The sequence below is a fragment of the Diabrotica undecimpunctata genome, chromosome 3 (assembly GCF_040954645.1).
Source record: "Diabrotica undecimpunctata isolate CICGRU chromosome 3, icDiaUnde3, whole genome shotgun sequence".
NCBI lineage: Eukaryota > Metazoa > Arthropoda > Insecta > Coleoptera > Chrysomelidae > Diabrotica > Diabrotica undecimpunctata.
In genome coordinates this window covers 82,749,603-82,773,472 of record NC_092805.1, presented here as the reverse complement: position 1 = coordinate 82,773,472, position 23,870 = coordinate 82,749,603, and the positions used below count along the sequence as shown (strand labels likewise).

Genomic DNA, 23,870 nt, shown 5'->3' with positions numbered 1-23,870 from the left:
ATTATATTATATATTATAGAACATAGTCTATAATCTTTATTTTTAATGAAACACCCTGTATATTTTTAAAAGCTCCCTAAAAATCTGACCTCAACAAGATATATGCAACTACTATTATGAATAATACAGGGTGAAATTTTGAAATTATACAGTGTGGAAAGCACTTATGGAATAAAATTGTCAGTGTCCTATTTTAAAAAATTAAAAAAAAACGGTGGGACCCGTGAACATTTTAATTCAAATTTGCACTTTTTAAATATAAATTTGACTGTACAGGGTGATTCACGCAAGGTATAGTCCATCATCTTTAATTTTAATAAAACATCCTGTAGATTTTTATGTTTTTAAAAGCTCCTTAACAATCTAATCTCACCGAACTATAATATGTAGGGATTATTATGACAATCCTAAAAGAGATGAAGATAAGGATACATATCAGCTAGCAAAGAGGGAAGCAAAGCGCGCTGTAGCTAGTGATAAGGAAAAATTGTCTGCTCGGTTATATGAAGAGTTGGAAACACCTGAATGAATGAAAAAGTTATACAGCATTGCTAAAGCAAGGGACAAGTCATCAAAGGACTTGACTAACGTTCGGCATATTAAGAGTGCGGCTGGAAGAGTGTTAAGAACTGATATTGAAAGCAAAGATGGTATGAGTACTTTAGAAAGTTGCTAAATAAAGAACACCAAAGGAGAGACAGAGGATACAGGGTCCCAAATGAAAATGTAATACCGGGGATAGCGAGAGATGAGATTGTCGAGACATTAAATAGGACGAAGAATGGTAAGGCAATAGGACCTGATGGAATACCTTTGGAGGTTTGGAAGGCTCTAGTAGAGGAAGAGGTTGATGTTTTGGAGTAGGATATATGAGGAACAAAGGATGCCCAATAAATGAAGAGAGAGTGTGATGGTATCATTGTATAAAAAAAAGGGGACGTTCAGGACTGTAGGAACTACAGAGGGATAAAATTATTGTTGCACACAATGAAAATTTGGAAGAGAACTGTAGAGCGAAGGCTATGGAAAGAGACATCGATAGCAAAAGAACAGTTTAGGTTTATGACAGGAAGGAGGACAACGATGCCTTGTTTGATTTGAAACGATTACCGAAGTGGAAATTGAAACGTCAATAAACTTATTTTAAATTTCAATTGTCGCTTATTCCCATTAAAATAATAATTACTTATAAATAATAAAGATACCACAAGAAAATAGCTTCAGAACACTATAATTTTTTTATAATGTTTTATAACTTTTTATAATTTTAATTAATTTTATTTCATTTTATTTAAATTTAATATAATTTTTTATTTATAATTTTTTATAGTTTTATTTAATTTTGTACAATTTTAAATACTTCATTTTTATAATTTATGTTTTGTAATTTTTTATAATTTTATTTTATTCTATATAATTGTATTTAATTTATTTTATTTTATTTCATCAAACCTTTTAAAATCAAAATTAGCCAAGTTGTTCTCGAGTTTATAAAAAAATATATTATATAAATTTAAACTAAGTATATTACGTATGTATATTATGTATATTACGGTATACTGCAAGGTTACTACACACGTCTCGATTTTTTATGTAACACTAAATAGGATTTCGGTACCACGCCAAAACATACCGAGCGATAAGAGGTATTCACTTGAAAAACTGCTCTTTCATCATTTCATCAAGCCAAAGCACAGTGTCACAAGTCAATCGTAAGGATAACAAAAGTACATAAATGCACGTTGCATTCATTAAACCTGACTCATAGCAACACTTCTTATTTGCAGGCCTTAAAAATGCCCCAGGGAAAGATATTTGGATTAAATAAGGTAGGCTATTTTGAAAACTGAGGAGTATTTAACCCTCCATTCCACTGGTGACTTTCTTGTGACACAAATACACGGGTGGGGTCTATCACTACCAAATTTAAAACAATATTCTCCTTATTAAAAAAAAATTTTTTTTTTCAATATTTTTAAGGAAACTTACTGATGTAACGTTGTACTACCTAAATGTACATATAATATGTCTATCAATACATATTTTTATAGTTTACTGCGAAATAACTAACACCATTATTTTTTTACAAGAGTTTATTAAAACAATCATGAACGGCAAAATACAAAAGAAAAATATAAAAGAAGACAATATTATTATTCTATATACTTACAGTAATACAAGTAAAAAGGATACATCCAAAATTAAAATTAGAAACAGAAAATAGAGGGGGTTAAATTATGTAAATTTTCTTTCTACATGATCAGCACAAAATGCTTTTATATGTTCCATACATAACCAGTTTTTGTACAATTGGCAGAAATACCTAGTTTTTCTTTTTATATAATACTTATACATCCCTGTTTTCGTGGGGCTGGGTCATCCCTCGTCATTTGCTCAATTTCAGAAAATTGTGCAGCAAGTAACTGTGATGTTCTCTATATACGCATATTTAGGGCTCGTATTTTCATATTTTTCTGGACTAACGCAATTCCTAAAGACTTCCTAAAGAAACAATCAACGAGAAAACCGAAATTCTGCATTCGTATTATTGGATCTCAGTATATAATAAATGCATTTATAGCTGCAATATTAACCAAGCCATAGTACAAAACAAAAAACGCCCACCCACGGGTGGGGTCTGTCAGGATACTTTTGCAGGTAGCGATTGAAGGGATTCATACAATTTCACCAAATTATGCTAAAATGTACTATTCAGTGCTATTAAAAGGTACACCAAGTCTAGGAAAAAAATACAAAAAAAAAATTAAAAAAATTAAGCAATTTCATTTATAGTTGTACTGATAGACCCCACCCGTGGGAAGGAGGGTTAAGGACTAACGATACGGCTTATTATTGCTTGTTAAAACTCGTTCTTCAGGGAAAAGTTTATGGAAATAGAGGACCAGGGAGAAGAGTTTGTTGGCTCCAGAACCTGAGAAAATGGTACAAGAAGTCTAAAATAGGAATATTCCGATAGCGATGTTAATCGCCACGATCCCGGGCGGATAGAAGAAAGACAAGCTTCAATGTTATGTCGAATTTTGCCTAAAGTTGTCTTATTAGTTCTCGTATTAGGCTCGTAACGTATTTAGTTGAGTGTTAATCAATGAGTTCAGATATACTTCTTTTGACCGGTTTCTATAATTTTGTCGAAATACTAATAGTCTAAAGAAAGTATCTCTGATTTTTATGTCAAATCAATCAACATTTTTGACATCAATAAATCACATATTATGGTTTCAGGCATTATTATATTATATTATCACAGTTTTAGAAGATTTTGGATTAAGTGGTTATAGTTATTCACTTTTAAACAAGTGATAAATGGTTTCATAATTTAAATATACCTTGCCCCGCTAGTAATTGCACTTGCATCATCATTCAATTTATTGGAATAATAAGAAAATTGGAATATATCAAATTAATTTGTCAGAGGTTAGGATATTAATTAGAACTTAGGATATGATTTTGGTTATTAGCTTATAAATATGCACTAACGCCATGAAATCTAAAATTAAGATAATAGTCAGTAGATACTCTTATTTAAAAAAAAATCAATGTACGGAAATAAATCTAAAATTTAAATATGTAATATGAAAACTAGTCATAAAAATAAATAAGCTCGATGGACAAGACATTTATTTTCATGTGTTAGTTACTTGAGTAGAAACGATTATATAAAAAATAATTCAAGAATTACAAACAGTAAGCGGACGAATTATACTTATTCTTTCAGTCATAATATCAAAAAATAATTATGATCAAAAAATTATAAGATGCAAAAGAGACACGTTTTAAAATACTCACAAATTTAAATTCTCAAAGTTTCCAATAGTGGCAGTTTTCTCATCAGTCTCCAATATAAATCCAAATTCCATACATTCTCTTATGTTCACTTTTTCCAGTTTCATAGAACAACCATCGAATATTTTGATTCCTACGTCGGCGTCATAAATATCACAGGCCTTTAAAACCATTTTACAATCCGAATTTCCAGTAATGGCTGTTGAAAAACCATGTAACTGACAGTTTTCTAATTCCAAATGAGCTCCCTTCAGTACTATAATTCCTTGATGTACAGAAGAGTTGCCTTTTCCAGTTATTTTACAATTTTTGAGAATACAGTTACCTAAAAAAAGTATTCAAATGAGAATTATACATATTTCTAGATACCATCTATATTTGTTTTTCATTTATATAATCCGATTGGAGATCTAAAAATTTCACTTCCACTTAATTGTGGCTAATCTACATGTTTAGAATATATGTACTATACAGTTCACTAATTTATGGTAAAACGAACAAATGGAAGTCTCTACTAATTTTTTTATTTTAATGGGACACAGATTTAGTTTAGAATTATTAGGTATTATACATCAGAAATGTATATTTTTTCAAAAATTTTGGCAGACAACAGGATTTTAAACATTGATAACTCGTTTATATATATATATATATATATATATATATATATATATATATATATATATATATATATTTATTTACGGTAACAATTGACTTACCACATGTAAAGTTGTAGGTTCAATTGGCTTCCGCTGGTCAATTGGCATCCGGTATTCGGATGCCAATTGACCTCTTCAAAATAATATCAGAATCGCATAGTGGATGATATTATAAGGCTCTTTACGCGATATGAACCCGAAATCCAATTGGACCGTTTTTTGATTCATAAATAAATCGTAGTTCGAGGCAAAAAATAAGCAGCGCCACCATCGATTTGTGTATATTGAGTTGAAGCGATATTCATGTCGTTACAGCTTAGCGGTTCAATTGGCATCTACAGGATGTGATACGATTTTGGAAGCCAGTTAGTCACTTAGATTGTCTTAGATTCCAGGTTTATAAAGGTTCGAGTAACATCTGGTCGATTCGCGTTTGAGTTTAATTCTTAGAATGGATATTTTTTGTTTAGTTTTTGGATTTACAATATATTATTGGTTTTATCTTACTTTCTTGTTATCTGCAGTCTTTTATTCTTTTTGAAAGGTTTTATAACCTTATTTCTCAGCGCCATGTGTATAATTTTTTGAAGCACATTGCTAAAACGTTGTGTATTAAAAAGCATTTAATGTTAGGGGTTGTAAATGCATTAAAAATGTTGTGAATTTTGAAAATGTGGTTTGGCGCTGTGTTAATAAGATTCTTTCGTTAAGATGCTTAGTTTTTATCTATCTCTGGTTATGTTTTGTCTTTTTTTCTGTGAAAATATTAACTAATATTATAAATGTGAGTGTAAGGTGTTTGTCGGCTTGTTTTTTTTCGCATTCCCTGTTTAACTTTTTAACCGATCATATTGATTATTTTTGCAATTTTGACAGGGACACAAATAAGCACAGATGATACATTTTATTAAAAAAAGTTGTATTTTCAAGGGATACTTCTCGGCAGAAGACGCCATCACAATCGAATCGAGGATAAAAGCTAGTATTTTATATGTAAATGAGAATGCAATCCACTCTTAACTGATCAACATTTAATATGTCATCACAGGTGTTCCGTGTGCAATGCTGCCAGGTCACCCATGTACAACTTGGAACAACAAGAGCCATTTGCTGATCGGTTTAGGTCACCGAAACCCAACCAATTATGATTGGATCAACAGAAACAACTACTTCGTGGGCTAATACCCCTACCGGCATTGAATTATACTATTGATCCAATGGTCGCAGAAAAACACAACCCATCAAGTGTGAAACGCCAAACAGCTGTTTCGGTCCGCCAGACCTTATCTGTGACGCTTGGCTTCTCCATTGGAAAGTTGTCCGTTCTGCTTAAGGGGACAAGGTCCTCTGAATCTCAAATGTAAATGAGAATGCAATCCACTCTTAACTGATCAACATTTAATATGTCATCACAGGTGTTCCGTGTGCAATGCTGCTAGGTCACCTATGTGATCAGTTAAGAGTGGATTGCATTCTCATTTACATTTGAGATTCAGAGGACCTTGTCCCCTTAAGCAGAACGGACAACTTTCCAATGGAGAAGCCAAGCGTCACTGATGAGGTCTGGCGGACCGAAACTGCTGTTTGGCGTTTCACACTTGATGGGTTGTGTTGATCTGCGACCATTGGATCAATAGTATAATTCAATGCCGGTAGGGGTATTAGCCCTCGGAGTAGTTGTTTCTGTTTATCCAAACATAATTGGTTGGGTTTCGGTGACCTAAACCGATCAGCAAATGGCTCTTGTTGTTCCAAGCTGTACATGGGTGACCTGGCAGCATTGCACACGGAACACCTGTCATGACATATTAAATGTTGATCAGTTAAGAGTGGATTGCATTCTCATTTACATTTGAGATTCAGAGGACCTTGTCCCCTTAAGCAGAACGAACACTTTTCAATGGAGAAGCCAAGCGTCACTGATCAGGTCTGGCGGACCGAAACAGCTGTTTGGCGTTTCACACTTGATGGGTTGTGTTGTTCTGCGACTATAGGATCAATAGTATAATTCAATGCCGGTAGGGGTATTAGCCCTCTGAGTAGTTGTTTCTGTTGATCTAAATATAATTAATTGGGTTTCGGTGACCTAAACCGATCAGCAAATGACTCTTGTTGTTCCAAGCTGTACATGGGTGACCTGGCGGCATTGCACACGGAACACCTGTGATGACATATTAAATGTTGATCAGTTAAGAGTGGATTGCATTCTCATTTACATTTGAGATTCAGAGGACCTTGTCCCCTTAAGCAGAACGGACAACTTTCCAATGGAGAAGCCAAGCGTCACTGATAAGGTCTGGCGGACCGAAACAGCTGTTTGGCGTTTCACACTTGATGGGTTGTGTTGTTCTGCGACCATTGGATCAATAGTATAATTCAATGCCGGTAGGGGTATTAGCCCTCGGAGTAGTTGTTTCTGTTGATCCAAACATAATTGGTTGGGTTTCAGTGACCTAAACCGATCAGCAAATGGCTCTTGTTGTTCCAAGCTGTACATGGGTGACCTGGCAGCATTGCACACGGAACACCTGTGATGACATATTAAATGTTGATCAGTTAAGAGTGGATTGCATTCTCATCTACATTTGAGATTCAGAGGACCTTGTACCCTTAAGCAGAACGAACAACTTTCCAATGGAGAAGCCAAGCGTCACTGATGAGGTCTGGCGGACCGAAACAGCTGTTTGGCGTTTCACACTTGATGGGTTGTGTTGTTCTGCGACTATAGGATCAATAGTATAATTCAATGCCGGTAGGGGTATTAGCCCTCGGAGTAGTTGTTTCTGTTGATCCAAACATAACTAGTATTTTATAGTATAGCAAAGTAATACATTTTCGGGTAGATCAGATATGTAGGATTTAGTGCTCGCTCTTCTACCTATATTTTATTAAAGTGTCTTATGAAATTTCAATTTCTGGATCATTTTTTGTCTTTAACTGGGATATTATTACTCTCCTGCCTTCTACTATTCTTTGCTTTTCTCACCACTCCTGCTGATATCTCTATATTTGTGTTTCGTTTATTTATTCGTTCATAGTTTGTTATTAATTTTGCCTCACACATATTTGCGTCTTAATAATTTTAATAATATAGAAATCTTATTACCTGAATAAAGGAATCATGTTTTATTCAAATAAATTTAATAAATTAAAACCATTTCTACATACCATTTTGAAGATAATCATAACAACTTGAAAACACTACAACAAATGAAATGGAATAAGCAGTTGTTCCACATCTCTAACGTAAGGATATGAAGAAAAATTGATTCTTAATATCGTGTGTATTTTTCACCAGCGCGAATTAGTGCTTGAAATCTACGTGGCATGCTGCGTATAAGCCTGTCGATATCTTGTTGAGGTACCTATATTTTCCCATTCTTCGATTAGAGTTTCTTTTAGTTGTTGAAGGATTTGACGTGGATGTGGGCGCCTCGGGACACATCTATCTAACATATCCCAAAGATGTTCAATTAGTATAAGCGAATAAATGCAATACACTCTTAACTGCTCAACACATCAAGGTGTTATAACAGGTGTTCCGCGTGCAATGCTGCCATGTTCACTATTGGAGTCACTGGAGTAGTTGTTGCTATTGATCCAAAAAGTTAAGCTTTGCTTGGGTTTTCGGTAACCTTAACCGACAGCAAATGACTCTTGTTTTCCACGCTGTACATGTGAACATGGCAGCATTGCACGCGGAACACCTGCTACAACACCTTGATATGTTGAGCAGTTAAGAGTGTATTGCAATTTTTCGCTTATATTTTATAGTCAGAGGACACAGTCCCCAAAGCAGAACGGACAACTTTCCAATGGTGAACCCAAACGTCACTAATGATAGTCTGGGTGGACCGAAACAGCTGTCTAGTGTTTCACACTTGGTGAGTTGTGTTGTTCTGCAACCATTTGGATCAATAGTGTAATTCAACACCGGGAGAGGCATTAGCCATCGGAGTAGTTGTTGCTATTGATCCAAAAAGTTAAGCTATGTTCAATTAGATTTAGATCGAGACTCAGGGGTGGCCAAGCCATGGTTTGAATCCCGTGCTGCTGAAGGAAGTTCTTGGGTTTGATTTCCTTTTACGACCCTGTCCAATGCGTCTTTTATATCGACCGGTTTCTACATATCGATTCCAAGCATGATGGATGACGGAAGAACTGACGATAAAATTCCTTGCCACCTGTCGAATACTGGTACCATTTTCATTAGTAACAACAAGAACGATTTCTTGCTTATTTGTATATCATTCTGTCATCTCTCATTTTGAAAAACTAGTGTGAAACTTAACAATTTATGATGAAATGTAAAATTTCTAGAATAAAACAACTGAAAACTTTTGTTTTCTGTACTTCCACAAAATTTATTTAGTAATTGTCACTACAGCTGTTTCGGCAACTTGCCTTTCTTAAGTGATGGTTAACCTACTGTGCGTTCAGGTTATATAGTTTCACTGAACAGGTTGAGGAGGGGGGGAGTTGTTAGTCTCAAGTTCGTCATTCAGAATTGGTGTCTTTTAATTTTCATAGATTCTAATAAAGATAGCTTAAGGCTTTTATTTTGGACGTGAAGAATTTGAAATTGGTCGTTAAAAGAATGATTATGATCTAGAAGGTGAAGTGCATATGTGGATTCTGTTTTCCTATTATTGAAAGCCCTTTTATGTTCTGTTATACGTTTGTTGAAGGCTCTACCGGTTTGACCGATGTAAGCTTTTGGACAGTCTCCACAGGTGAGTTTATAAACCCCAGTGTGTAAGTGCATGTTTTTCGTTTGGCTCTTGTTGTTCTTAATATATTTAAATGCTGGTGTTATTCTTTTCTTTTGATCTGTCTGGCTATTTTAGTTAATATATTACCTGTATATGACGTGATCGAGCAATATATTGTATTGGGCTTTTTCTCTTGTGGTGGGAAGATTGATTTAAGGGCTTTCTTGAGTAGTTTTTGCTGTAACATTTTGTTTATTATGTGTTCGTTGTATCCAATATTTATTGCTATAAGTTTAATGATATTCAATTCTACTTCGAAGTTATTATTTGACATTGGGATTTCTGTCAATCTGTGGAACATACTATAGTAGGCTGCTAATTTATGTTGTGCAGGATGGGATGAAGTACTGTGTATGGTTGTGTCAGTATGTATAGGTTTATGAAATACAGAGAACTCGTGTTTGTTTTCAATTCTTATAATTTTTAAGTCTAGAAAATTTATTGACTGGTTTTGTTTTATTTCTCTTGTAAATTTAATATTACTATGGATTGAATTAACGTATGATAAGATTTGGCCAAATTCATGAAACATAAAATAATGCAATGTCAAAACATGTAGCATGTTATTAATTATTCATACTTTATAGTACATTCTTAACTTTTGTTAAAGGTATTTCATACCGAAATTAAGAAGTATTCATGGTTTAGCCTATTTCTCCTTCATGGCTATGAGTAATTGCATTAAATCAGAGTTGTGCAGCTGATTTGTAAAATGGGATTATTTCGTAAACTGTTAAGTTTTGAAGTTATTAACAATTATACCTTTTTTTGTTAAAATCATGTAACTCTAATATTTTTTTACCCAAATAGTGCTAACTTAAAGAGCAAAAAAGTTAAACGCAAATGTATGCCGCCTATGTGGCGTATGTGGCGTCCTCAATCAGCTACATCAGTCATCAAAGTATGCATCAAATTATAATTCCTCGTACTCAAAAGCCCTCAGTCATAAATTTTAATTCGTAAAAATGTCTACAAACATGAAAGTTGTAGCGAAAAATAAAATTTTAAATTTCAACTTTAACACCCTGTATCTTTCTTAATACATATTTACATTTTAAGCAAACTGGCTTAAATGGGAATATTTTGAAGTTTAGAGTCTACTGTTTCTTTTTGTACAATTACTTACGGATCACCCTGTATAAAAATATGAACAAAAATGGAGCAAAAATGATATTTATTTAATACTTAGGTATAATTTATTTCATGAGAAGATAAAAATCGTGATCACCAATTTCGACATGATGTTTTTTAGTTAATAAAAATAGAATTGGATGCAGATTAAGGATTTATTAGATTCTGTAATGAAATATATTTAAAACAGTAAATATTCCAGATGAAAAATAAAGTGATAACGACAGCTTACAAGGTACCTACCTGTAAAAATATAATCCCTTTCTGAATAACATAATACGTCATTTTATAAAAAGGTAACTATGGATATTGTGATTTGTCACGTTTATTTCTTTTGAAAATACACAACAATATTACTGTTTAATCTCCTTGTCTCCCAATAATTTACCCATTTCATTGTTAAGTTATATTATCTTCCTAATTCATTGTTTAGTTTTCGGAAAATATGTAAATGTGCAGAACAGCCAACTCTTTATCTCACTTTTCTTAACATTGCTTTTAGGAAAGATTATTTAAATAAGATTTCAAAAGGTTTTACGACATGAACGTGTATTATTATATTATATTGTATTTTGGTAATCCTAAGATAGGCGTTTAATTTTTGTAAGATCGTAATTCCTCTTTTAGTGGATTTTTCATAACATCATGAAACATCTTTGTCCGATAATTTAGTATAAATACGGTAACTTACTCTTAAAATCTTAAATCAGTTTTAAGTGTAGTACTGAAATATTTCGAGGCCTGTTAATATTTGTGGAAGTGATCTACGTACGATGAATATGAACAAAATTAAACATAAATATAAGTTTCGTTCACGTACAGTGAAATTAGTGAATGAAGCCTTAAGTACAGGTAAGTTACATGTTAGTTATAATAGATCTTAGTCCATATCTTATTGCAAAGCTATCTATTTGGGTATTTTCCATTTTTACTTTTTACTGTGTACCTTTTACTGTCATCCTTATTAACATTACAAATTTCCAATTCATAAAAAATGTGGTCAATGTCTTACACATTTATTCATCTCCTCGTCTTTATCATATTTATGTTCTCCTAAATTAAATAAAAATTACAAAAAGTTGTTTGCTTGCTTCTGGAACGTCTGTCATTATTATGTATTACATCTATCACTAATCTTTCTCTTATAAAACCCGTTTGGTAATCCCCTAAAAAATTCTCGGTGTAGTGCCATAGTAATTATTACATTTCGTGCTATATTCTTTTTATAGTATAGGATAAATCACTGACTCTTATAACGGTAAATAAATATTCTTTAAAATTTCACTAAAGTTACTTAATAGAAGTTAAAAACTTAAAAGAAGTTAAAAAAACTATTAAACGGTTTCTACGGGTTTTAATGCTACTGCATCAATTTCAAGGAATAAATCACAAAACAACTTAATTCCAAGGAAACTATTTAAAATTAAGTTAATAGGTTGGTTAAAAAGGTAGTGTATTTAAAAAATCTTAAAAGGAATAACTAAAACGAAAAATACCGTAGTAACTAAACAGACATTTTGAAAAAATAACTCCAATACATTAAACAAAACTCTCAATAAATTTTCTAGATCTAAAACTTACTCGTGAAAATAATGCACTGCTGGTCAAAAAAATCCGGACACCTGAAAAAATGTGGTTTTATTCCCAAAAAACATTATCTAATTGTTACATCAATCTTTGGAAGATTAACAATTAATGTTTTCCAGCTTTGAATACTATTCATCCTTTTCTTCCCCTTGTTTTATTTTCTATTTCTAGGGTTGCTAAAATATTTTATTTTTCTGTAGCTGTAAATTAAATATAAAAACTTGACTGTTCCTTAATTATCGTCGCATTCCAAGTCCTAATCTTTTAATATGGCATTTCTTGTTTTTTGTTTGCATCTATCCTAATTAACTTACACAAATTATCGCGTGTTTTCTATTCGACTGTTCTTTCACCATTATTCTCCGTTTTTTTTTGTATTTCAGTCCTTGTAAATGTTCCTTTCTTTTCCAATTCCCATTCTTCCAAATCCACTGTACACTGTTTACAATTTATTTTATATTTTTACATGAATTCCTAACATTATTTATGTATAATATCTTTCCTCAGTTGTCTGTTTTTCTCATTAATTTTTTTACTTTTTTTACAAGTTAAAGCCAGACTTTTTAACGCATAATTGTGTTTCCTTTTCTATGTTTACCACCTCGTTTATATGTATAATGTTATAAAATTGTTCTCTCTTCTTTAATTTTTCACTACTCATTCGTATCAATGTTTGATATTCCAATCAGTATCAATCAGTCCACATATTTAAAGTTTTGTTTGGTTTTTTAAAATTTGTTTTCATCGGCAAATTTGGTTTTTATAGCTTTTTAATTTCTTCTCTATATTCTCTATTTTTGTTTTATTATTTCTCTTAGTTGTTTAGATACCGATTTTCTTAATAATATCTCACTGGAGAACTTGTTGATTTTTGCTATTCTTAAAAACCTGAGTTACTATTTTTGTTTTTTAATAGTCACTTATTTTTGTCACTATGTGCAACCATCTTAAACTGGTTTCAGAATAAACCCTTATTAGCCGTCGTTTTCGATATATCTTTCACACAATTTTATTTGCAGCGTTGATTATAATTTTATTTTATACTTAATTTTGCGTTATATTATTATGATTAGGCCATCTGCGTAAGCTATACAATGGCAATATACTTTGAACCTTGTCAGTTTTATTTCGATTTTTCTATACCTACTAATGTTCTCTTTTAGAGTGCCATTCTAAGCCTCTCGATCAATCAAGATCATCAAACGGTAGCGAATATACTCCTACCTGTTTCAGTGGTAATACATATTTATTTTTGATTTCAAACACTTTAACTATAACTGTAATATATTTTAGATGATTTGGATGACTCATATGAAATGCACTCTATTTCTATTGAAACAACAGATGACAGTGTGGCAAATAGTAAGTTTCTTTGAATACAAATTTTGGTCAAATTAATAAGCATATTACGTACTCACGGTTGACAAAAAATAGTTATCTTATCTCCATCTTCCTTATTTTACATGTGTCTATGAACTAATCGGTGGCTTTATTTTTAATAATTATTTTAGAACAACAAACAGATTGTGACTTGATGTATGAAAATGATGCTATTTTAGATGACTCTACTCTACCCCTAATCCAATATATCAAGAACTTATAGCATCATCTTCTCTCGGTAATTGAAAAGACCAGCTTTCAGTATTTTATAATAATACTTATTATTATCATTACAGATAATATAGAAAAATCAGCGGATGAAACTAATTCCTCTCTTATTGACAGTGTATGTTTGAAGAAAAGAAGGATACAAAGAAAACACAATTGTATTTACTGCGACATCCCTGTTTTAAATTTTGCTAGACACCTTGAAAGAATTCATAGTGATGAACTTGATGTTCAAAAATACTTATCTCTTGACAAAAGGGATGCGAAACGAAAATATTTCATTGATAAAATACGAAAGGAGGGAGACTTCTGCATTGGCAAATCCGTACCTGTGTTTCGTAGAAATGTTTTAAGTAATAGTGATGAATCTTCGACTAATTCAAACATGCTTCCATGTATACACTGTAAAGGTATTTGTCAAATTTTTAGATAAATTGTTATTTTAAATGTTTATTTTTAGGATATTATGCCAAAAAATCGCTTCGGCGCCACATTAGACGGTGCTATTTTAATGAAAAAAATGCAACAGGAAAAGTACGACATCAGTCCGAAGCCCAAAACCTAATGGCTACTAATTTTGGATCAACCGATCCACTAAGGACTTCGGGTGTTTTAAATTCACTAGCTGCGGATGACATCTCTTTAGTAGCAAAGAAAGACAAACTTATATGCGATGTAGGAAGGAAATATGTAAAAAGTCATAAAGACAGACATCTGATTCAAGTAGCCAAACGACAAATGCGGCGTTTAGCACGTCTTCTAATACAATCCAGGAAAATTGAAAACAATAGCAATTTAACGTTATTTTTCCTCCTACATCCCTCAAAGTTTAAAACAATTGTGTCCGCAACTCGGTCAATTGCGAATTATAATACCGAGAGCAAATGTTTCCAGTCACCATCACTTGCTCTTCAGATGGGTACATTAATTAAAAAAGCAATCAGTTCTGCTTATTCTATGGAGGTTCAAAGGGATGTCGATTCTGCTAATATTAAGAGCTTAGACGTCATGAAAAAACTTATCGATGATCAATGGGCGTTAGAAATATCGACTGAAGCTGGACAGAATATTCAAATCAATCGATTTAATAAACCGACCCTGATTCCCATGGCTGAGGATATTGCTGTAAGTAGACTGTATAACAACTGTCATTCTTTCAAAGCCTACCTGTTGTTTTGCTATATCATTATGAATGTTTTACTGAAAAATTCTTTGTTCAGAATACTGTCATTAGCACACTAATTTAAAAATTGATAAATTCATTGTATATTCAAATTATGAATCGGTTGCACTTGTGAGTCCATTTCAAAATGTACGTAAAATGAAAAAAATGTTTAGACTTACTCACAATCGTTTATTTAACTATGGACGACCGGTTTCGACCAATACACTTTACTGGTCATCATCAGGTCTCCGGTACAGTTAATTAAAATGCTAAAAAATCAACAACAAATCAGGACAACAAAAGCTTTATGAGGTCTAATAAGTAAGATGCCAATCTAACCTAAATATGGTTTGAGGGTTATCTAATATACTTATATGCCGGTACAAGCTATGGAAACTATCGTGTAGTAAAAATTTCATTTGTGTTACTTGGTTCAAACTATTGGGTGATAACTGTATTATAGAACGATCAACTTTAGGGTAAGATCTCGAGGAGTAGATATTTGGGATAGTACATTTCCCAAATATCTACTCCTCATGATCCTACCCTTAAGTTGATCGTTCTATAATACAGTTATATACTCTCCAATATCGGAGACCTGATGATGACCAGTAAATTTTAGTGGTCGAAACCGGTCGTCCATAGTTAAATAAACGATTGTGAGTATGTCTAAATATTTCTTTCGTTTTACATATCTTTTTTTAGTGTATTTGTGACATTTTAGTTCATAGAGATTTCGAAATTAAAATGGCCATAACTCGTTAAATGCTCTGTATAGTAATATAGAACCCTATATTTTAAGAACAGGGATTATAAGAGAAATGTACATATGAGAATATATACAGGGTATCCCATTTAAAAAAATGTATTTTTGCTTTACCACGCAGTTATGAACCACCCTGTAGAATTGGGCATATTTTCAAAGCAAGGAGCATATCATTGCCTACAATTTTTCTTAAAAACTTTTTTTGGATATCTTGTACTCTAACGGAGTTATCGACCAATCTCACACTAAAAACTCACCCTGTAGATAACGCACCTAGAATACTAATAACAGTTTATGTACGAATATAAATTACTAATACTAATATCCATTTCATATTTTTTTCAGAAAATGAAGACTTATCTGGATGAGCTTATAACATCTTCAATAACTCACCTGGATGAAAATGTGAATAACACACAAGCGTACAAATGTCTGCTCGAAGGTACATATTGCAGCTTACTACTTTTTAATAAGAGGCGAGTAGGGGAGCTGCAGAGATTACCTTTAGATATTTATTTAAAACATCATGATTCTCAATCTTCTAAAGAGTTTGAGAAAGTCCTAACAGAAACCGAGAAAATTTTAGTTCACTCTTTAAAACGCATAGTAATAAGAGGTAAGAGAGGTAGAGGCGTACCTGTTCTGTTTGACAAATTGACCAAAAGTGGAGTTGACACTTTAATTAAATATAGGAATAATTTTTTTACCTCTTACAACGAATACCTATTTGGCATACCGAATACTATTAACTGCATCAGTGGATATCATGCTTCTAAGGTGTTGAATGATGCAAACAAAATCACTACCCTCACGTCAACTCGCCTCAGAAAACACTTAGCAACAATAATACAAATTTTAAAAATGGAAAAGGGTGAACTAGAACAACTAGCAAAATTTATGGGGCATACCTCAAAAACTCATGATGAGTGGTATCGTCTCCCGTCAGACATTTACCAAACCGCAAAAGTTTCCAAAATATCATTGCTCGCTCAAAACACTAATATTGACCAATATAAAAATCGAAATTTAAATGAGATTGAAGTCGATAACGAGATATTGGAAGACGCAGAAGAAGCTGATAGTGACGAAGAAAATACTAATCAACCTATTCTTCAACAAAATGAAGTAAACATCCCGTCACAAAATAGAATACAGGAGAAAGGTAAACGTATTTTAGTTCCATGGACAAAAGAGGAAAAAGAACTTACGCAAAAATTCTTTGCACGTCATATTAAGAAGAAAATTCCGCCAAAAAAAATGGAAGTTTTAAATTTGGTAGAAAAGTATCCAAATGTTTTTAAAAACAGGAAATGGGACACAATAAAAGTATTTGTACAAAATAAATATAAATCACAATAATTCATTCAAGTGATTACGAGTTTCAATAAAATATTCTATTACAATCCTATAGTTTTAATGTATCCTTCATTACTTTCTTATTGAATTAAACCTAATTTTATTAACGTTTTAAAACGTCGTCATATTAATATTTTCTCTTGGATTTTGTAAATCCAATGAAATGTTGTAGATAGAATTTGAGGTTGGACAAACATTCATTTTTTCTTAGCTGTTCTAGTTTTAAAATAAAGTTTCTAACTAGTCTATATTTCTAATGGTAATAGTGGGTTTTGTACAATTGCTAACGTATAGACTTTACCTATTTTACGTTTTTATCGAGGCTATTTTTTTTAAATAAACCCGGTGTGGTCAATGTTGATTATTTCCATACGACATGTGAGTCCTAAAGTAACGGATAAATTCAATATTTTTGTAACTAAAAATATTTTGACGAAATCCTCGTACAGGTCGATTTTTGTTTTTTGTTGTGCATTTTTTCAATATAATCTTTTTATACAGGGCGTGTCGTGTAAGAGTGGCCAATACCAACTTTCTTATTTTAAATACAACACCCTGTATATTATTATATCTTTTGATTTCTAAGAATATTCTAGATAAAATTTATATTCAATCTTCTATTCCTATCTTTAACTGTTTTTGAGTAATCGAGGTTGGAAAAGTGACAATTGCTCACAAAATCTAAACAGTTCGATCTAGAGTAAAATGGTTTTTATATTAAGACAAAAGCTTTTTGTATTTACAAAAAGCTTTTGTCTTTATATTGATTCAGGGTATACAGCCAACTATTGGATTTGGTCCATTTTAATTAGTTTTTATATTACTATCTTAGTTTTTAATATGCTATCTAGTGATATTAAATAAAAATAAAATACGAAAATTGTCGTGGTCGGCCCTAAATTTCAAAATTTGTCATTTTGAATATAATCCTATCATCTCTGGGTTTGATACCACTAGATAGCATATTAAAAAGTAAGATAATAATGTAAAAACCATTTTACTCTGGGTCGAACTGTTTAGATTTTGTGAGGAAAAATACACGAAATGTCACTTTTCCAACCTCGATTACTTAAAAACGGTTAAAGATAAGAATAGAAGATTAAATATAAATTTTACCTAATATTCTAAGAAATTCAAAAATATAATAATACACAGGGTGTTGTATCTAAAATAAGAAAGTTGGTATTGGCCACTGTTACACGACACGCCCTGTATAAAAAGATTCTATTGAAAAAAATGCACAACAAAAAATAAAAACCGACCTACATGAGGATTTCGTCAAAAGATTTTTAGTTACAAAAATATTGAATTTATCCGTTACCTTAGGACCTCACTGTATATAAATCACAATGGATCATTTTATGTACCATTATATGTATGTGCCATGTATAGCCTTGATAAAGACTTAAAACAAAGTAAAAACATTGGCAAATTTTAAACATTAACTAGGTTTTAATTGTCCCTAACCCACTATTACCATTAGAAGCTATTAAGTGGACACTACTCCTAAAACTTTGTTTACGTTGAAAGCTATGTATCGCCATTTTAAAAAGAGAGACCAAGAAATTTTGTAAATTATATGTTTGCAACTGTGTTTCTTACAAAAACCTTTTGTATGTATATAACTTCTTTATTATTCACTTCTAATGAAGTTAAGAGATAAAATACTGATTCTGAATTTTGTTTAAAAGAAGTGTACCTTTAAACATTTGATTTTCAACTTCTTCAAAGTTACAGTAATTTCAACATCTTTTCAATTCTTGAGTACTTCAATTCCCAAGAGATTTCAGTAATTTTATTTTATTTTTTTCTACGTAGGGCAAACACAACCATGAGATATAATCGAGACTCCATATATTTCAAACTAGGTTGATTTTGATAAAATTGGTTTTTGTTAGGTACAGATAATAATTACCTATGTAGTGCCTTCATAACAGGTAATTCTTATTTTTATGTTACAGCCTTAAAATAAAACATACATTATGTCGAATAAATTTTGATATATTATTTATTAACAAACGGTTAAAGAAAAACAAATATGTGTTAAAATACGACTCTTTTTTAATTATTGCTTTTCATAGTATATGGACATAATATTTTATCTCTTTTTAATGTAAAAGAATCTGGTTCGTTTTGATTGGGCATCTATTATTATACACTCGCGATCATAAAATCCGGGTCATCTTGAAAATTTCAAGTTTCTTAAATATTTTTGCCTCTGGCGCAGTAATAACCTTTTTTTGGCTAATGTATTTTTTATTTGTCATCAATGTTTGTTTTAAAAGAAAATAAATGGTTTTTTATTGTTTTTATTGAAAAAACAGAAAACAAATCAAATTGTTGCTAAAACAGACATACGAAAAAAAAATGGAAAATATAGAACGTGGTAAAAAATCAGTGAAATTTCAATGACCAATATCGTGTATTACCTCCTCTTGCTCTAATAACCTCTTGCAGACGACGGGGCATACTCTCAATTTTTCTCCGTATTACATGTTGTGGTATGTTATTCCACTCTCTCACTAACAGATCCTTAAGCTCCTGTGTGTTGTTAGGAGACGGTGTATGGGTTTGAATACGTTTTTTTCAAATCGTCCCAGAGATGTTCAAAGCGATTCAGGTCCGGAGACCTAGCTGGCCAGGGTACCCTCGTAATTCCAACCTCGTCCAAGTATTACATATTGATCCTGGCAACGTGCGGTCGCACGTTGTATTGCATAAAAATGGCGTTTCATCCAAGCCCTGCCAGGTTGGGCATAACATGTTCTTCCGGAATCTCCGTAATGTACCTTCGTGCAGTTAGGGACCCATTTTCGATGAAGGGTAGTTCTGTGTGGAAGTCGGAAGATACACCTCCCCAAGCCATGACCGAGCCTCCACCAAATGGCATTCTTGGAGCAATGCAAGCTTGTGAAAATCGTTCACCGGTTGTCCTCCAAACTCTTACACGTCCATCAGATCCAGTTAGGCAGAAACGGGATTCATCTGAGAATAACAATTGCTTCAATCGTTAATTCCCCAATGCGCGTATTGTCGAGCAAAAGCTAGTCGGGCAACTCGAGGCACCCGGCGAAGTGGCGGTCCTCTAGCCATTACCCGAGAAGATAGTCAAGAAGAACGAAGTCTTCTTCTGACTATTGCAATACTAAAATTGCGATTTCGTACTTCCTCTAGACGATTTTGATGCATAACTGCAGTTGAGGTCCGGTTTCGTAAAGCTTGAAACACAAGGAAACGGTCATCTAGTGGCGTGGTCGTTCTTCTTCGTCCAGAGCCAGGTCGTCTGGTTAGCCAACTTGCCTACTGAAAGCGTTGAAGCACTCGTTGAACCGTAGAAAGGCTTACGCCAACAGTTCTTGCGACTTGCTGTTGACTGTGACCGTCTTCCACAAGTGCAACAATTTGTGCCTTTTCAACAACAGTCAAAGGCATTTTTGGCAAAAAATAAACACTAATAAACACTAATGGAGGCAATAATAAACGTTTGTCCATTGCATTTGAACAGAAAGTCGAAGCACAAATGAGACATTTAAAACAAGCGGCAGTTACAGGTAGCGTTTATTTTGCAAAATGTGCACTTTACCGCGAAATCGGCACTATTGTAATTCTTTGTTACAAAGGAAACCGCAAAAATTATCAGAAACATGCATTAGTTTGTATTTGTGTTATTATTATTTACAATAAATCTCGTTAAAAATAAAATATCAGTGATTTTCAAGATGACCCGGATTTTATGATCGCGAGTGTATAATACCACATCAAACCAGATTCAGTGACGTACGAGAAGTATGGGCAGAGGAAAGAAAAATACACACAGTTGTAAGAAGTCAGATACCAAAAAATAAAGGAGAAAGTTATGTGCACTTTGCGTTCGGCAATAATGTGCCTGTTGTCTTAAACATCTTCACTTGCAAAAATTTTCACAGTGAGTGTTATCAAATGGTCGTATACTCTTATAAGTACTTTTGTTTGCTTTCTAAGTATTTTTCATGGACTTTGATTTGCTAAAATATTGGAAAGTGTCATCGAAAATGCAAATCGAAGAGAAATACGAACAAGAACGAGAAAATACAGCCCATATAGCCCATAATGCGACGTAACAGCCCAAGACATGAAGTTACAATCATTGTAACATTTAATCCTACTATACCAGAATTTCTTTAGTAATACCAAATAATTCATTACAACAGAGCTCTTTTACTCAGGGAATAATCAGACTAGAAGTTGTTAAAAGACGATAAAACATTTTTAAATTACTGAGCTTAAAAAATGTAAAATAAAAGTATTTAGCAAATTAAATCAAATTTGAAGCTGTCATAATTTTAAAAGAAAAATATTCAATCTCGAAAAAAGCAATAACTACCTGCCTATAATTTATAGATAAAGAGTAATATACTCTAACAAGTTAAATTTTTAAACATCCGTTTCGACAACAAAATATTACAATGACTGAACAGATGAATTGACTCAGGTAGAATTCCACCGAAACCTTTAGGTATTATTGTCGACTTGAGTCATAAACCAATGGATGCTAAAGGTCCAAAGCCAATCGATGCCAAAGAAACCGCAACAGCGATTGATGCCAATTGGTACCGAAACAGAATTCGCTGTATATTGTGGCCCGTGAATATTCACGGATGCCAAATGGGAATACTTTTCGTCCAGAAGTCAATTGGTACTAAGAAATATATATATATATATATATATATATATATATATATATATATATATATATATATATATATATATATATATATATATAGTGGAGTGAGAGTTATTGTGCAAGGAAAACAGGTAACCGACTTTGTTTTCATCCCTACTCCATACTGTTTACTGGGTGAAAAGTGACACTGGTGGACGCCTTGTGGGGATAACTGATGTCGTGATGATTGATCAGTTATCGACCAGAGTTATAATGATTAAATTACTAATATGGCTATTAAAAATTAGGGGTTAGTGATAGAAAGGTGAAAATGAAGCGTGAAGGGAATTTTATTATTTAGTGCCACATCATAAAAAAAAATAAAAATAAAAACATTTGTCCAAAAAACTAAAACAAAAAATATTTGGGGTGGACCACCCGTATCACTTCAAGGTATGAAAAATAGATTGTAAACCTATTCTCAAACCTACGGAATACACGTATAAAATTTCACAAAAATCGGTGCACCTCATTGGTATCTGGAGAAAAATCGTCTATTCCTCAATGAGTACCATCTGTAACTGTATCTGTAATCTGTAAATGAGTAACTCTTTTGATGTGTAGCAATTCTTCTGGATCCTTAAAATTAAGACCTCTACTTATTGGAAAATCGAGGAATCCAATAGCTTTTAAAAATATTCAAGTAAACAAATTTTTAAAGATTGCTTTTTTGATGAGTTCGTTTGCGTTCTTGAGGCCTACTTAAAAAAGAAAAAACTACAAAGAAAAGCTATTCTTCATTTGAACAATGCTCCATCTCATCCAGATGCAAGTTTGTTGGTCATGTCAAGAGCTTTTTCAAATTGAAGCGAAAAGTGGTGGAAAAGGTAAAAATAACTGTATTGTTGAAATAGTAGACCTCGCTAATCAGTTACCAACGGAACTGCCGATAAATGATGAAGACATCAATGAGTGGACTATGCAAGATCAGCAAATGGAACTGACTGATGATGAAATCGCTGACATCGTTATCAACCCACACAATGTCACTGAGGATCACACAGGTGAGATAATCGAGAAAATATCTCACTCCGAATGATTGAAGGCGATTGGAGCTGCTCTTGCCTACATTGCGCAACAGGAAGAGTCAACCAATACTGATGTATGATGTTTTCCTTCTTCTTCTTCTTTTGGCATCATAACCCTGGATGGGTCTTTGCCTGTCTGGCTATGTCCTTCCATTCAGATCTCTTTTGTGCCCTTCTTCTCCATTGTCTTATGTTCATTGTTTTCAGGTCGTCTTCCACGTCATCCAACCATCTCGTTCTGGGCCTTCCTTTTTTTCGCCTTCCTATGGGCTTCCATTGTAACATTTTCTTAGTTGTTTTTGCATCGCTTTGTCTCTGCACATGTCCCAGCCATGACAGTCTTTGACTTTTCACAAATCTTACAATGTCATAACCTTCATTTAACTCATTAACCTCGTCGTTTCTCCTGATTCTCCATGTGCCATCTTCCTCTTGTACCGGGCCATATACTTTCCTCAGTATTTTTCTCTCGAATGTCCTGAGTTGGGCTTCATCTTTTTTCGTCATTACCCAAGTTTCACATCCATAGGTTACTACGGGTCTAATCGTGTTCTGTAGATAGTCATTTTGGTTCTTTTGTCTAATAATTTCGATGTCATCAATCTTTTATTAGCATAGTATGTACGATTCCCGCTGGAAATACGTGCATTAATTTCGCTACTAACGGAGTTCTTCTGATTGATTTCTGTGCCGAGATATGGAAAGGCATCCACTCGTTTGATAGTATAGTTGTCTATTGTGATATTATTTTCATGGTCAGTTATTCTTTTGACTGTCATATACTTCGTTTTTGCTTCGTTTATTTTAAGACCTCTTTTTCTTGCTTCAGGATAAATTTGTTTGAACACTTCCATTAGTCGTGGCTTATTCTTACTAATGATGGCTACATCGTCTGCATATGCAGTAATTTGTACTGATTTGGTGTTTATATGGCAGGTTATATTGGTTTTTCTGATGACTGCCTCAAGAACTAGGTTGAATAGCATGGTTGATAGGGCATCTCCCCGTCTTACTCCCATGTTGATGTTAAATAGGGGAGTCAGTTCTCCATCTACTCTGTATTCCATCATGTATTTCTTAGGTATACCTAGATTACAAAGGTCTTCCAGCATTCTGTCTCTATTCACACTATCAAAAGCTTGTTTAAAGTCTATATACATATTATATAGGTCTATGTCGTATTCATAAGCTTTTTCTTGTATCGTTCTTAGTATGAATATGTTATCTGTAGTGGCTCTATTTGGTCTGAATCCATTTTGATAATCACCAATTATATTTTCGGAGTATTCTAA

General features: G+C 32.9%; 2 protein-coding genes across 2 annotated transcripts in view; one reads left to right on the top strand and one right to left on the bottom strand.

Moving 5' to 3' along the window:
- The window catches only part of nesd (SHC binding and spindle associated nessun dorma), a 34,124-nt gene that overhangs the window by 5,988 nt on the left and 4,266 nt on the right, over positions 1 to 23,870 (bottom strand). Inside the window, exon 3 of the mRNA XM_072526157.1 lies at positions 3,808 to 4,129. Coding sequence (XP_072382258.1) covers positions 3,808 to 4,129 — 322 coding nt within the window. The remainder of the gene's footprint in view (positions 1 to 3,807; positions 4,130 to 23,870) is intronic.
- LOC140437898 (uncharacterized) lies at positions 12,376 to 22,589 on the top strand. The gene is made up of 5 exons (XM_072527689.1): positions 12,376 to 13,571; positions 13,630 to 13,971; positions 14,022 to 14,686; positions 15,838 to 16,654; positions 22,360 to 22,589. Exons 2-5 carry the CDS (start codon positions 13,947 to 13,949, stop codon positions 22,587 to 22,589), a joined length of 1,737 nt encoding a protein of 578 aa, XP_072383790.1. The 5' UTR covers positions 12,376 to 13,571; positions 13,630 to 13,946.